This window comes from Zootoca vivipara, chromosome 7 (assembly GCF_965207765.1).
Source record: "Zootoca vivipara chromosome 7, rZooViv2.hap1.1, whole genome shotgun sequence".
In the NCBI taxonomy this organism is placed as follows: Eukaryota; Metazoa; Chordata; class Lepidosauria; order Squamata; family Lacertidae; genus Zootoca; species Zootoca vivipara.
This window is the reverse complement of record NC_142590.1, coordinates 30,171,003-30,187,402: the sequence shown is the minus strand read 5'-3', so window position 1 is coordinate 30,187,402 and position 16,400 is coordinate 30,171,003. Positions and strand designations below refer to the sequence as shown.

Genomic DNA, 16,400 nt, shown 5'->3' with positions numbered 1-16,400 from the left:
TCCACTTTATTTTAGTAGAAATGCTAATCATTTCGAATTTGGTCAGCCTAGCTGCCCCTGTATGCCCTTGCTCACAAGCACAGTCACTGCTTCCCCTGTGAATGTACAATGACACCTCATCAGGATAGAGGAGATAATAATCAAACTGGGTACAATGCAAATTGTACTTCTGCTCAGGTTTCTCCAGCAACTCACTACTGTAGTGATAACCCAGAATTCCATGCTTTTAAAGCGTTGACCTTGCATGCTTACTTTGGTCGTCTGCTTCACAAGGCAAACAGCTATTTGAACTGGTGATATCTAGTGGTTGTCTTAAAACAGGAAGCAAGGAAACAGTCCTATAGAAACTCGCTTCCTTTTTTTAAAAAAACACCACCACCATTGTACAGTGGTACCTCGGTTTATGAACACAATTGGTTCCGGAAGTCTGTTCATAAACTGAAGCGTTCATAAACTGAAGCGAACTTTCCCATTGAAAGTAATGGAAAGTGAATTAATCCATTCCAGACGGTCCGCAGAGTAAGCGTTCATAAACTGAAGCAAACTTTCCCATTGAAAGCAATGGAAAGTGGATTAATCCGTTCCAGACGGGTCCGCGGAGTACTTAAACTGAAGCGTTCATAAACTGAAGCATGGGTGTAATTGGTTCCGGAAGTCTGTTCATAAACTGAAGCGTTCATAAACTGAAGCAAACTTTCCCATTGAAAGTAATGGAAAATGAATTAATCCGTTCCAGATGGGTCCGCAGCGTTCATAAACCGAAAATTCATAAACCGAGGTGTTCATAAACCGAGGTTCCACTGTATTGTGTTGAAGCTGAGGCAGCTCCGATTAGTACCAATACTTAAAAGTAGTAGAGGCATAACAAGTAGGCTCTCTTCTAGTTTCCCCTAGATATAGGCGGGTTTTTCATTGGGCCAACAGTTTGTCAAAACCACATCTCCAAAGCTTTCACATGGAAGCCTTGGGAACCATTTCAGAACAGCTGGTGTAGAACCATCATGGGTAAGAGTCATCTAGCACAAGGAATATACACATGCTATGTAGAAAGTCAGAATAGGGCGGGTAATGAATGTTAACGGTCATCATATGGATCTGCTACATTGCAAATAATGTTCTACCAGAAGCTGTAATGAAGACAAAGCTCCTGCACAATATGCCAGATTAGTAAACATACAAGGATATTTAGACAAACAGATTTTGTCACTACACTTTCTTTTCTAGAAGAGCTGTCTTCTCACCTAGCTGCTAAACCCTTACTGGCAACAAGCAACCCACTGTGCTATGGTTTTGCCTATTTTTCTCACCAATGCTTCATTTCCCCTTCTGTTAGAAGCATTTGGGGACAGAGGATTCTGCCTTAGTACTACTAGATGTTAGAAATACAGGGTGCCTTTTTGGCCATTATTTTTTCTTGACTGTATTTCTGAGATGAATGAAAGGAGGCATTTATGCAGCCGTACATAACAAAAGCAATCTACAAACAAGCACTTTCATAGAGTTTTCAGCTTTATTGCCTATATAAATTTCTGTAATCCAACAGTACCATTATGACAAAATGAAATAAGACAGTAACCCTGTGGGAACTGGAGGGACAAGATCAGAAATCTGTACACCTTCCTGCTCCCACAAGCATTGCTCTTAATATTGTAGTCAAATTTTAGATCCCAGCACACCAGCTGCCCATTCCTAAACTAAATTTTAAGAAGTTAAATTATCAGACTCTCTCACAGCCCCACAGGGAATGCAGTTCTATAATCTGACAAAGCAGAAGCTGTTGGGGACAGCAAGAAACCCAGCCAACATACTTGGCCCAAAGTACATCTGAGAACCTTATTTCCCCCCAGCAAAGCCACTTCTCTCTTGAAAGCTAATGCTTTCAGTATCAAGCATTGTTCCTGCAGGCAAATGTCACACATTCATTGCTACAAGGAACTGTTATCCTGGGTACTGCTGCCGCACAGAGGGGAATGAAACAGCTGGGCGCCTTTTCCCTGCCATCCAAGCTCTGACTATCAAACTCATTTCTAAATGGCTAGCTACATCTGAAGATACTGTGTCAGCATTTGCAAAAGAACAACCAGCTAAAATATAGCTTTCATTAACCAGAGTTGTAACTATCGAAACACCAATTTAAATGTTCTGCTTTTGATTGATATTAAATGAATATTATAACAATATTAAATTGATTTTTGCAACACTTCCAACATATGGATAGGTTTTTAAAAATTTTGTCTCATGTATTGTTGCTGGGGTGATACACGATCTATCCATTTTCTTTTAACAGTTCAAATTTATTTATTTGTTACATTTATATCGCACCTTTCCATAAAATATGCCAGTGGCAGCTAGACAGAAAGCCATTGTGTTTCCTTCCTGGGATTCAAAAAACCTGTCAACTTTAAATACATACAGACAAAAACAAAAACAAAAAAAACCTTGACTTTCTTCACCATCAAATGTAGACGGAGCTAACACATCTGTACCATGAAGTGCCCATCAAGCCCATCAATTACTCAGTGTGAACATTTTAGATCACAGATAAAGTTTTCATTCATCAATCTACACTTTAAATCTTGATTTCAGCCCTAAAAACACATTAATTGCAGTATGAACACGTAGGTGACACTTTTCTGTGCAGTCCATCTCCCTGCCTCCTGCACTAGATCATGATGAGATAGAAATCTTCAGTGGAAGAAATTTCTGAGCATCTGGAAGGTAATCCTTTAGGCACTCGAAAACCAGAGCGTAAGCTTTTCCACAATATTGAGACAGGCAAAGATTGAGAGCACTTGCATATGGTTTAATGCCAAACAGAAAAATATTAAGGTTGCCCGCCCCCTGCAGCTCTCTAGAATTTATGGTCATGTGCTCAGTTCCATTTTCTTCAGGCAGAAAGGAATAGTGTAACACATGCTGATTGCTAAGAAGCCAGAGCATGGAAGAATTAAGAGATGAACCTCAGCAGCTTTCTCCTTTGCTTTCACTTCACGAAGTGTGTGCTCCTGTTATCCCTTTGCTCTTACTAATCACTGCCAACAGCTTCAGTGGCAAACATCTTACTGCTGCTAACAGCTCAACAACAGGACAGGCAACTGGCAGCCTCTGGGCTCAATCTGGCCGCCAGCATTACCCCAATCCCCAAGACCACTACCCCCAATTATGCATCTCACTGCTCTCTCAGAAGGGAGGGAGGGAGCAGCTGAGACGCATAATAAAAAGAGGGCTTTGCCAAGGCCTTCCTTGCTGCTAATGCTGGAGAGGAAGGGATTAGAAAGGACTTTGCCTAAGGCTTAGTTTACTGGGGGGTCAGGGGTGGGACTGGCAATGAAAATCATGTTGCTGGCTCAATTAAAAAAAACATGTCCCTGTTAAAAATTAGTTGCTCTACTACATGATATTCAAAGAGCAAGCCTGTATACATCACACTGTAGATAATCCAAACAATTACAAAAAGTAGTAAAGCAATGTGCTTGCAGAACTTCATGTGCTTCTATGTCAGGGACTGGCAGGGTGGCAAAGCCACGGGGCCGGATGCTGACCCAGGGAAAGTGGGATAGAGATTAAGAGGGTTTTGTACCTCCCAGCAGGCAGGAGCCAGAGCTGGAAGGAGGGCAGGATGCACCAGGAATGGAGGATGAGACGGCGCCTGAGAGGGAGTGGTGGTAGAATCCCCTCCGTCCCTTCCTCCGCTGTCCCCCAGGACCAAGAAGGGCTTGAAGAGATAGTGTCATGGACTGGCTGGGCATAGAGGAATGGTGGAAGGCACTAGCTGAGGAACTCCCAAGGGACGAAGGCTCAGAGCCTAGGGATTAGTGGTGGGATGACAATGAGTGGTCAGAGGGAGAAGAGGGAGAAGCCTTGGAGGTGGTATCAGAAGCTGAAGAGGAAACAGGATTTAGTGAGCAGGGAGTGTCTATGGCAGAGAGGAGTCCAGAAGCAGAAGCAGAGGCAGAAGCAGGAGAGCAGGGATGCCAAGAGTTCCCCTTCCCCCTGGTATTCCCAGGCCAGGAAGAGGAAGGAGCAGAGACAGGTGTGTCGGCGTAGTCTCAGATTGCTTGGTAATGACCAGGGTGGTGGTGGAGGAGATTTAGGTAGCTACGGGGAGGTGGGGGCCACTGAGCAGGCCTTGCTTCTTCTAATACAGAGTAAACTTCACTTACTCCGTGTGATTTATTGTTGGCTGGCTCCCTGACAAGACAAGCACAGTAGCAACCTCTGTGTACAAGACGTCGTAGGTTACTTCTGTGCGCCCCATCAGACAAGGGTACTTAATTTGGGTGGAGACACGGTTACACTGTTGCTCCAACTGTCCAGTTCAGAGCACAAGCCTGGGGAAGGAATGTCAGCAACTTAGTTGCCAGAAGCGTATATGCATGTTCAGTGCACCTTAGAAGCTACTGTGGGTGTGTGCTTTGTCAATAAAGAATGAAACTACCAGTTGTTTGTCCATCTTGGGATACGTGCACTCAGGAAATTCTCCTTGGAAATGAGCATGGAGATCATTACAGGCTTTTTATCATTATTATTTGATGCAGAGAATTGCGCACACAGGAACTTTCATTCCCATGCCTCAATATTTCAAGGAACTTTCATACTGCATCATGGTTTGTCTCTTTGCTAACAACCCTTGAAAACAGATTCAGAGATTCAGTTGGTGCTCATACCTGATACCCTATATACACCAAAATTCATTCAAACAATCTCCACGTTCAACGGAATTAACACATAAAACAATTTACAAATGGAATGCTAAACAGGCAAGTTAAACCAAAGGAGTCACTTTGCTTGGCTAATGAAATTTAAAAGGGGCACGAAAATAAATGGAGCAGTATATAAAAAACAAAGAATGACAACTTTCAAAAATCAATAATATGTTTTGTTGTATACCAGAGGGAGCACAAGGCTTTTCATGAGCTAAACTGCATAGAGATCACAAATGTGTGTTGCTCAACACAGTATAAATACTGGGCTTATATAAACACTCTTCATCAGCTAAGCTAACAAGTTTCCAAACCCTAACATAGTTAATCTAATTGAGTATTTCTCTAGTGAACTGAGGTTTATTAAATCTTAAATGCAATCTTATGTAACTATCTAGCTTCTGTGCTGTCCCTATAAAGAGGAATCCCATTTGGGAGAAGAGGGGGGAAGAAAAAATCACTATGCTGTAAAAAGACTACATCAGTTGTTCTTTATGCATTTGAAAGCAACTTTTCCCCCAAGATGTCATTGAGTGGCTGTTGAAGAAGAGCAGATTTTGTATCTAAAGTTGAGATCCCATAAGAAACAGTTATCTCAAATGTGGCAAGAATAAAATGATTTCCCCCAACCCTACTGTAAGGGGGAGGGATTACAGAGGACCCCCCCCTTATCAGAAGCAGCCCGTCTCCAAGCAGTCATGAAAGCGCGGGGTCTGAAGGGGCGAGTCAGGAGACGGAGAAGGAGTGCCAGGGCTCTGGCAGCACTGGAGAGCCCCTGCTCCACAGGCAGGAAGAGAAAGAGGCGGGAAGGGTGGACAGGAATAAGGCAGACCGTAGACCCTTTCCCCCCGACACCGGGATTGAGAAGGAGGAGAAAGGGGAAGGAGATTCACTGTCCCGAGGCTTTTATGTTGGTCAAAGTCGCGAAAAGGGGCAGTGCCGGATTCTGATTTGGAATAAGGAGACATGAAACCAGCAGCTCGTTACACTGTAAATAATGTGCACTAATAAAGACTTTTGAAAGACAAGCATGTGGAAGGTCGTTACTCAGGAGTAGTCATAACAACCCTGACACCTACCCAGCTGTCCGATTCCCAATTTTGTTTTTGAGCTTCATTTTCCTATCCTATGCTTAGGTGTCAAGAGATCTGGCAAAAAAAAAAAACCAACTTCCACCATAGGGCAAACAAATGCTTGGAAACTAGTGTGTGTTAAATAACCCAGCGCCCATGATCTAAGAAGACTGGCCGGCCTTCAGAATTGCAATTCATTTTGTTTGTTTTTAAATGGAAATATAGCATAGGTCTTTCAAGTAATTGTCACTGACTGGTTAAATGCAGAAGAATGATGGGGAACCCCCAAGGGAGGAAAAAGCTAGGGGATTGCTGCAGGGACAGCAATGAGTGGTCAGAGGGAGAAGACTGGAAGGAGGTGTAAGGGAGAGGGGAGATTCTGTGAGAGGGGAGATTCTGTGGCAGAAGCTGAAGCAAGAGAGGAAGGAGGCCAAGTGTCCAGCTGGAGAAGCAGCAAGTCCATCGAGTTGGTATTTTCTCCCTTCCAATGAAAGTGAACACATACACGCACAGAGAGAGAGAGATTTAAACATTCCTCTTAATTTGTTCATTTTGTCATATTCTAAGAGGGGTGGGGAACCTTTTTTTTCCTCTTAAGGTCTGCTTTCCCTCAGGGTGCACTCATAGGAAAAGCCCTGCTTGACCTTCTAGTCCAGCATCCTGTTCTCAAAGTGACCAAGCAAATGCCTCTAGGAAGCCCACAAGCAGAACATGAACTCTAAAATGCTCCCCCTGCTTGAGATTCCTAGCAGCTGGTTTTCAGAAGGACATTGCCTCCAAACCTCTCTTTCTTTCTGATACACCTTTTCTTTCTCTTTCTCTATCGGGCTAATTGTTTGTTTCACCTACACCCTAGTAGGGAGGAGCAAACTGGGCAAAACCAGCACATTTACATGCAAACACTGCCTTTATAGGTTGCCTTCTGTGTCTGTGACACAGAAAAACAGGGCATAGATATTTTAATAAATAAGTATTACAGGTGTCCAGTTTTTCGTTCCCCCCAACCATTAGCAATGAACATGAAACCAGTTCAACCATATCAATCTAGCAGTGTGTGAAGGCGTTTTGGTTATTTTTAGACTGGCAACTAACTCTAACATTGTTTTTCTTTTCCACATTATAACCTAATGCTGCAAAGTCAATTAAAAATAGGAACAGTTATCTACAGTATCCAAATGTACTCAAAATCTAACCAGTCCCTTCATTTCCTTTTAAAGCTCTTGAGGTTCCTTCTCTGTCATTCCCATCAACTCATTTCCCTTGACTTTTTGCTATGCAAATTCCACTCCACAGTATTAATTGTGAGATGGTATTTGTTCTATTGATAAAATTGTTGCTCCCCACGGGATTTCTTCCCCATTGCTATTATATGTATAGTGCTGTATACAGCAGCTTTGCAAAGCCAATTAGTTGCTAATCAGCAGAACAGGCAAGACAAATACCTCTGACACAGATTACAGGAGAGTCAAGCAATACTATCAATGTTTAATACATGCACACTTTTAATAACACTTTTGCTACACAAATATTTGCTGCCTAATTCTCAAGTACCACATCACCCAAAGTTCCATGTTCTTTAACTAAGTTTGCTTTAGTCTCAAAAAGCAGGCTGATGGGAAGCTACGGATATGGCAAATATCACCCAATGTCAAAACACAAGTGCCATAGCATTATGTGTCATGCTTAACAACATATTCATTTACTATTCAAAACCAAACTACAGTATTATCTGACAGTTTACTGCAAGTTCATTATCCAATATAGCCGTAGAACATTTTTTTTGTGGGAAATTATAGAATGATTGTTTTAAGTTTTCAATACTAGATCAAACCATTTTCATGGTAGCTGCTGCTATCAGCCAGTAGTTCACAGGATACAATCTATGGGCACACAAGGGCAAAGTTAAATTCTATTCATGGAAATACTAGATTAGACACCCCAAACTTGAAATGGCAGGACCCCACTCTGCTTCTTACATGTCAGCGGGTAAATCTCTCAAGACCTTAAGACATAGCTGCCAAGTCTCCCATTTTTCGCGGGAAACCCCTGGATTTTAATCCGTTTCCCGCTGTTATCCTGAATAGAAAAAAATCCCGGAAATCCCCCGGATTTCCTACCTGCCAGGGAAGCTCCATTTTGGGTGCCACTCTGCCCATGCCTGGGCACCGGAAATCGGTCAGAGCGGCACCGGAAGTTGCTTCTACGCATGTCCAGACATGCATAGAAGCGACTTCCGGTGCCGCGCCGCTGCTGATCCCGCATTTTTCAGCGGGAGACTTGGCAGCTATGCCTTAAGAGCCTCACAAGTCACTCAATGCAGTTCTGGCAATACCAAAAGGTAAAGGAACAGCAGATTCCTGAGGATTAGGGGCAGAGGTAACCTGCTCTGGCTTGGTCCACTGCAGCAAGACACCTACCTTAGCACAATCACTATTTATCCCGCCATCCAGATCTGGATGCTTCAGAGGGAAACTCGGGCATGAAACCAGCATGAATTTCTGGAATCCAGAAATTTAGCTCTATCACCTGTGCTTTGAATCAAGTTTACAGGTTTTCATCCCATCACATGCTGTTAATTAGCTAACCAACGCCAGGATATCTATGTTATTGCCAATACCATCTTGTTAATGGTCACTATAACTATTTTGCTTTAATGTAATTGGCACTGTCTGTTCTTTATATAGTTTCTCCCCCCCCCCCACGGCCCCAACCTTACTCGTCTCCATTACACACACACACACAAATTGTTTCCTTATTTGGAACTATACTTCATGTGTCTGAAGTGGACTCTGGTCCTTGGAAGCTTATGTCATAATAAATTGTTGGTCTTTAAGGTGTCACAAGACTCAAATGAAACAGAATTGTAGAATCATTGTGTGTTTCTTTCCTTTCCTTGTGAAACTAAACATTTTTGCCACCATTATTTAATGAACAGTTTCTAAGTTAGATTGGTCCCTATTTCCGATAAATTTGCTACTAGGTACTAAGTTGATCTGATTAGATAATGTTTGCTATTGTACTACAGGCTATTTCCTCATACCTTCCAAATGTGACAGTGAGCTCATGCTTGAAAGGACCATCAACTGAAATTTTCTGCTTGGCACAACTGCCATCTTCTGGTAAGACGTAGACATCTCACTCCGACCTAAAACTTTTAAAGCAGATAGTAAGGAAAATGTACAATTTCCTTCTAATTACTAGAAGAGTGTCATCCCTGGGATATGTGGCCACCAAGTCCTACTCTCTACAGCCTAAGTTTGGAAACGACTGAGTGATGTCTCAAAAATAAAAATAAAACACACATCCAATTTGGTTTTTTAAAAACGCTGTCAGAGCATCTTTCAGGCATGACCTTGACTGACTCTAGAGCTTCACACGCTCTAGATTTGATCTTGAAAATGCCAAAATACTGCTAGTACTGTATTTTGTATACCGTAATATATCCTTGGGCACCTTTTGGGAGAAAGGCAGATTCAGCATTTTAAATTACGCTAAGTCCTGACTCACATTTTAAAAAAAAAATCAATAGCCGGTTTCAAACTATTCATGTTCATGAGAGTTTGACCTATAATCCAACACAGTATGGCAATGAATATGCCATTTCATAAGATTTGCTAGATAATTTTCAATTTATTGATGTGATAATAAGCATACATTACAAGTGCTACATTTCTACATTAAGGAGACATGTTTTCAATAGTGTACCACTGAGTTCTCACTGCAACCTGTGGACTAGTTTTGTGTTTAACAGTAATAACCTTAATTAATTTGATTTTCTTGAACTGACCACATTTGCAGTAAGTCATCGTTCATTTCAACTGATGATTTCTGTTATTGGGATTGTCTACTTCAAGATCAAGCAGGCAACAAAAAAAGCATAAAACAGAAAACAAAATAGATAAGGGTGGTGAACCTGGTGATGAAAGTTTCCAACTTAGGCACTAGAACTCACAACTAGTATCAGAGCTAAGCCGTGGCTCAAATGCATCACAGTGCTTTCCAGGACGAAAAGAAAATTAAGGAAAATGTGTCCTCGAGTATGAATAGCCTTCCTATATGGCTTGCCTCTGTACAAATTGGGAAGGAAGGAAGAGTGCCCCATTGAGCTCAATGGGACTCTGTATATTTGCATAGGATTGGATTGTTAGGTCTGGCTTCCTTTATCTCATACTCTTAATGGCTTACACCACCTGGTTGCTGTTCACCAGTCCATATTTTAAGCTGCCAGTGAAGAACAACACATTTTGTCAATATATACATATATTCAGGCTCTGCTGAAGAGGGAGAAAGTTAAAATTACTGAGAGACAATCTTTGAAGCCTACCTGAAGTTATACAAAAGGATGTATTTGAAAAAAATATTACAAAGTTACAGCACTTTGCCACATAGATCAAAACAGTCTCTTTTCATTTTTAAAAGAAAGTTTCAGAAAAGTTATCTAATGAGAGTTAAAATTAGAAACAGCTTTCTAATAAAGTTCACCCAATGGAAACTCACATGGAAACACAAACACAACCACATAGACAGAATCCACAGCTTAGCAAAGCAGATTCTCCAGTTCAAATCTTGCGAATGCTGCACATAAACCACTATTTGGCTTTTCTAAATGTATAGATTCAGGAAGCCCATGCATGTCTGAAATCATCATTCCTCTCTACATAAAGTTTACAGTATGTATAGGAGCAGCGTGGGGTTTTACTATTGCAAAGGAAGTGGTTTGGACTCATGTTTACACATAGGGCCCAGAAATACAGTCCAGAAGCTTCACGTGAGTTCAGATATGGCTATATGACTGCTAACTGCATATCATATTATAGGGGATGTCCTTTTTTTGGACTCCAAGGGGAAGCCTTCTTGCAAGCTGGAGGCACAGCAGGGCTTTGCTGAGGTTTTTCAGGTCTCCCCCCCTTACTTTTGGGTTTCTGGGGCCACGTGTATGCATGATCGCGTGTGAACAGAACACGTGTAAATGGGGGGGGGGACGCCTGTATGTGAAGAGCTTTCTTGAAAGGGTTTGAGAACAAACATGGTAGAGAAAGTATTTGGGGGGGGGAGAGAACCGCCTCTTTGGCTTTACAGAAACAGTTTACTCAGCAGCACCACAGTGAGTTATCACAGGGCATTCTCGAGCAGGTCGGGCGCCCTGGCGCTGAGGGGCGAAGATCGCTCCGGCGCGCCCAGTATGGCTTCCGCGCGGCTTCGTTGCGCAGCGCCCCGCCTAAGGGCCCGGCGCCCCACGCCACCAGGACTTTACCTAGAGCCGGCCCTGGGATATCAAATGAAGGCAAGCTACCCCTGCCCCCCTGATGCTAAAGGAAAATGTAGCATGTGATTGATTCAGGAAACATTTGAGTCCAAGCTCAGAGGGGGGAACCAATTAGGAGAGCAAGTAGAGTTTGAAAAACACAAGTATCGCAATGGGAATACAAACTCCACATCTATTCAAAATAAATGAGCATATTGTTTTTGAAAACATTCATCCAAGTGGAATGTCAACTTTTCTCCCACAAGTTTATGCAGGTCTATTATTATGCTATTCATCATACTTCTAAATCTGTTTACTATACTGTCTGAGACTGCACGCGCGCACACACACACACACAGGCAATTCTTATACACACATATGAAGAGTGATATAGTGATATTAGCACTCCACATTAATGAGAAACAGCCCTCCCCCTCCAATATAACATCATGTAGTGCAATACACTCCCCCTCCAGAGGTTACACGATTTATGGGCTGTAGCAACAAGGTGCAAAAATGCAACATTAAGAAAGCTGCTGGAATCCCTAGTCTGAATTCTGGTGCTTTAATGAGCTGAGCTACAGCTATAAACAATCCTAGAATTGCTTTTAGCAGAGGCTTCCTGGGCCACAAAATGTGTGTGTGTGTGTGTGTGTGTGTGTGTGTGTGTGTGTGTGTGTGTGTGTGTTATCCTCCCCATTCAAGGTCCAGACATTACCAGAGCTTGATATTTACAGCAAAATAGATCTTACCAGGAAGAATAATGTCCTTCTTGGTGTGTTTATATTTTGCCTTCTCTTCATGGGACTCAAGGCACAGGATTCCCAGGTGGTCCCTGGCCCAGACCCTGAGCTGACCCAGACATGTTTAGCTTCAGCAAGATTATTACATCAAGTGTCTTCAGGCTACAATGTGGACCCATTAACACCTGCTGAGAGTTTTAAAACACTCCCAATTTCTTCTCCCTGGTTGGTAGGAATTGGTCAGTTTCAGATATGCATCGGCTGCAAGGAAGATGTGGCTCATTCAACAGAGCTGAACACAACAGACAAAGGAAGTACAGCGAGACCACTAACTCAGGTGGCTTTAAAGGTGAATTAGGCAATTTTTGAAAGAGAAGTCAATCAATGGCTACTAATCATGATAACTATATATACTTTTCTAGGTTTCTCGCACACCTCTCAGTATCTGTGGCTGGGGGGCAGCAATGGGAGACAGCTACTGTCCTGATGTCCTGCAGGTGGGCTTTCCATAGACATCTGGTTGGATCGTGGAGTAGGTGGACCTTTGAGCTGATTCAGAAGGAATCCTACTCATTACTGGCTTCTGCACATCCAATTCTGACAGGCCTATTCCATCAAACTTTAATATCCTTATATATGTACTTGTGTACTTGCGGATTATACAACAACACTTTTAGGTCAATAGTCTGATTCTATATAGCCATACTTTTGGAATGGGGAGACCACATAATTGACGCTCTGGTCAAAAAAGTCATAGCCAGAAATTCCTCATATCTGCATTCTGCCCATTTTCAAGGAGCTCAGAACAGCTTTCGTGGAGATGATCCCCACATACTGAATAGCACACTGCCTTTATGTTCCTCAACCTCTACTCTAGTCTAGGCTGACTGAGTAGAAAAAATAGAGAAAGGTCTACACCAGGCATCCCCAAACTTCGGCCCGCCAGATGTTTTGGACTACAATTCCCATCATCCCTGACCACTGGTCCTGTTAGCTAGGGATCATGGGAGTTGTAGGCCAAAACATCTGGAGGGCCGCAGTTTGGGGGTGCCTGGTCTACACTTCTATAAGCTTGCCCATTACCAAATTGGCAATGGCTTTATTCTCTCAACCTTTGAGCCAGTGGGTACATCTGGAATTTTGAGATAGTGCTGTGAGCACCAGGCTCCAAGTGGTTGCTGGGGGGGGGGGTGGCATAACACAAAATGGCTGTCGTGTGGTAGGGGATAAGGTAAAGGTAAAGGGACCCCTGACCATTAGGTCCAGTCGTGACCGACTCTGGGGTTGCGCACTCATCTCGCATTATTGGCCGAGGGAGCCGGCGTATAGTTTCCAGGTCATGTGGCCAGCATGACTAAGCCGCTTCTGGCAAACCAGAGCAGCACATAGAAACGCCGTTTACCTTCCCGCTGTAGCGGTTCCTATTTATCTACTTGCATTTTGACGTGCTTTCGAACTGCTAGGTTGGCAGGAGCTGGGACCAAGCAACGGGAGCTCACCCCGTCACAGGGATTCGAACCGCCGACCTTCTGATCAGCAAGCAGTGGTTTAACCACAGAGCCACCTGGGTCCCTAGGGGATAATGGCTACCAAATGTCAAGAGAGCCACATGAAGGTGGGAAATCCTAGAATTCAATGAACTAAGGATACATTTAAGGGGTTATGTTCAATGTAGGATAGACCCGAGTAAGAAGAGCAAACAAGTCTCCCATGTACTATTGTGATGGCCTGGCTGGATGCTGTGGAGTGGTGGGTGGCACCAGCTGGTGTGCCCTAAGGAGCACCCCAGGGGGGAGAAGGTTCAGAGCCAAGGGAATTGTGATGGGACAACAATGAGTGGTCAGAGGGAGAAAAGGAAGCAGACTCTGAGGAGGGGGTGTCGGAAGCTGAAGAAGTAACAGGATTTAGTGAAAAGGACGAGGCTGTGGCAGGGAGTAGTCCAGACTCAGAGGCAGAAGCAGAGGCTGGAGAGGAATGAGGCTAGGAGCTGGAGGGGCAGGCTGCTGAAGAAGCCAGAGAGTCTGCTGTATGCAGCTCCCCCCCCCCCGGGTCTCTTAGGACATACAGAGAAATCCAAAGAGCAGAGTTTAGTTGTGTGTAAACAGTCTGAGACTGCTTGGGAAAAGCCTGGGAGGAGGAGCTTTAGAAGGTGGTGGAAGGAGGACTTTCAGTCCTCGCAACTGCCTTGTTGGAGCAAGACCTACTGGGGAGAGCTGTTGGGAACACTAGGCCTGTGGTGTTTTGATTTCTTGAATAAAGTGTTAACTTCATTGACACCATGGTTTGATTGGGTTGCTAACCTACGGTTGACTCCAGCTCCTGACAACTGTGAAGTTTTATGGGGATACTTACTGAGCCCTTTTGCAGGCACCACAGGAGGTACAGTCAGGCACATTGCTGTCCACTGGCACAACACTGTCCACCTCTGCTCTGTACTGAGCACAGCCAATGAGGAAGCAAAATAGTGGGCTACGATTTCCTTTTGTACCTATATGCACCGTATAATGACCCTTAGCATCATCTTCAAGGATCAGGGACATGAAGAGGCAAACTGCAGAACTCTTACCTAAGAGTTCTATGGCTGCTCCATCTCCCCTTCCCCAAGCACAATTACTAAATAAAGAGCTGGAAGTTTTTCAATGTTTATATGTAATATAATAAAGAAGATTTATATTACTTGCAGCATGAGGGAATATGCTACATGGAAGGATTAAGATCAGTGGCTACAAACTGGACAAAATTCCAATTATCGTTTTGAAAGAGAACCACACATTTGAATAACTGGCCATAAATGGTTTGTGTAAACATTTTGGTACTACATTAGAGGCAGATTTCTGTAGCATCTAAGTATTTTCATGTATTAAAAGACTGTGGAATCCTTACAACCCAGTTCTTGCTTATCCAAAGTCCTTCCAATAGATGGCAATACAGCACCATGAATAAAATCAATCTACTGAAAGTTTAAATTCTGTAAATCCTCAATGCTTCAACAGAGGAATCCATTTTAAACTATTTATTTCCATTGCATACACACCAGCCTATAAGGTAAGCACAAGATTTATAGTATTCTATCTAGAAACAGGACACACCTTCCCATTAGACTGAAACCACAATGTTTAGGTATTAAACATTGTATATTGAATTTGTGTGTCCCAGAATCAGAAAATCACTCTCATGTTGAAGTAGAAACAAAGAGCCTATAAATACACAAATATGTAGCTCATTCCATCAATTGATGCCTTGTGAATTGCCAAACTGCCTCTACAGAAAATATTGAGGTCCTTGTGGTGTTTGACCTAATTCACACATGCAAATCACCAATCAGGCTTGAAGTATGCCTGTGTGATCTCACTCCATGAAACCTTTCTAGCCCTCTATACATAGGGCTAGTAATGGACATATTGGTATCTTAGCACAATACTGGTGTCGCCTCTGAACTGTAACCTGAAGCTCCTAGACTACACCTTGCACAACCATAACTGCCCCTGCAGGTATTCTGGCCAGCCTCTGCCTGATGGCCTGCTCCCTTTTCACCAGATTTCTTTATGAGCTCTAGATTAGATTCCAATTGACTGCAAATGTACATCAATTTTCAGATACCTGCTCTTGCTCACCTGGAGCCTTCATTACATATCTTTAGGCACCAAGTGAAAATGCTTCTCTTCAACCAGGTGCTTGGCTGATTAAAATCCAACGGCCTTTTAAATGCATCTGTTTGAGGGGGTTTATTTTGCTTTTGTTTTATTATGTATTTTGTGATTTCATTTCATATTTGTATGCTGTGAACCACCCTGTAATCTTCAGATGAAGGGTGTAATACAAAGTTAATAACAAACAACAACAACAACAACAACAACGCTTCCATTGAGAACATTTGCATTGTCCTTCCTTTCTTACATGTAGCAATTTATCTTCTATTTATCCACAACCCTTACAGCCGCTGTGGCTCCCACAACAAAAGCACAAATACCAAAGTTAATATTCACAATAGAAAACAATTCATAAAACAAGCAATGATTTCTGCAAGTGCCATTCTAAGCACTGCCTACTGTTGGTTAGTAGGAACACCAAGCAGGTTTAAACACACATTAACATTCCCAACACACACACACACCCCATAAGACTTGGACACTTAGAAAAATTACAAATGCATAGAAATGCTTTTTGAGTAATCAAGTCAAAACTTGGAAATAAAATAAGCAAGATACCTGGTCTCTTGAGGTGCTAAATTAGGATCCAGAGAAATGGTCTCCGTTGTAATTTCTACTTTTCGTACACTTCCAAAGAAATCAGTTATCAGAACATTTTCAGGATCTCTCTGAAACAGATCTGTCCGATGTCCAGGTGTAGACACACACAAACTTTTAGGGCACACCTGAAACTATATAAAGGAAGCAAATGTGCATTGGTCAAAACAGGTGCTTGCCCCAATACTACACTGGTAGGTGAGGGAGAGTCAAAGAGAAAACAATTGTTGACACTGTGTTCATTTCTATTGAATGTAATGGTCAGTAAATATGGTCAACGGCAAGCCTACAGGCTTTGAAATTTACAAAGTTTAATGCACCCTGCCGGCAACATCCAGGTTTTCATTCTGCTTTATTGATGCGCTATTGTTTTGCTTTTAATGCCAAAG

The 16,400-nt window shown here is 42.7% G+C and overlaps 1 protein-coding gene across 2 annotated transcripts in view; it reads right to left on the bottom strand.

The window, feature by feature from the left end:
* PIGK (phosphatidylinositol glycan anchor biosynthesis class K) overlaps positions 1-16,400 on the bottom strand; it is a 98,195-nt gene that overhangs the window by 62,115 nt on the left and 19,680 nt on the right. The window contains exons 9-10 of one of the 2 annotated variants that reach the window (XR_015950812.1): positions 15,973-16,145; positions 8,817-8,927 (exon numbers count right to left, since the gene is read on the bottom strand). Coding sequence is in view for 1 of the 2 variants with exons in the window: in XM_060276808.2 (XP_060132791.1) it covers positions 15,973-16,145 (173 nt within the window). In the remaining variant the exon portion in view is untranslated. The remainder of the gene's footprint in view (positions 1-8,816; positions 8,928-15,972; positions 16,146-16,400) is intronic. The other variant, XM_060276808.2, reaches the window with a different exon arrangement.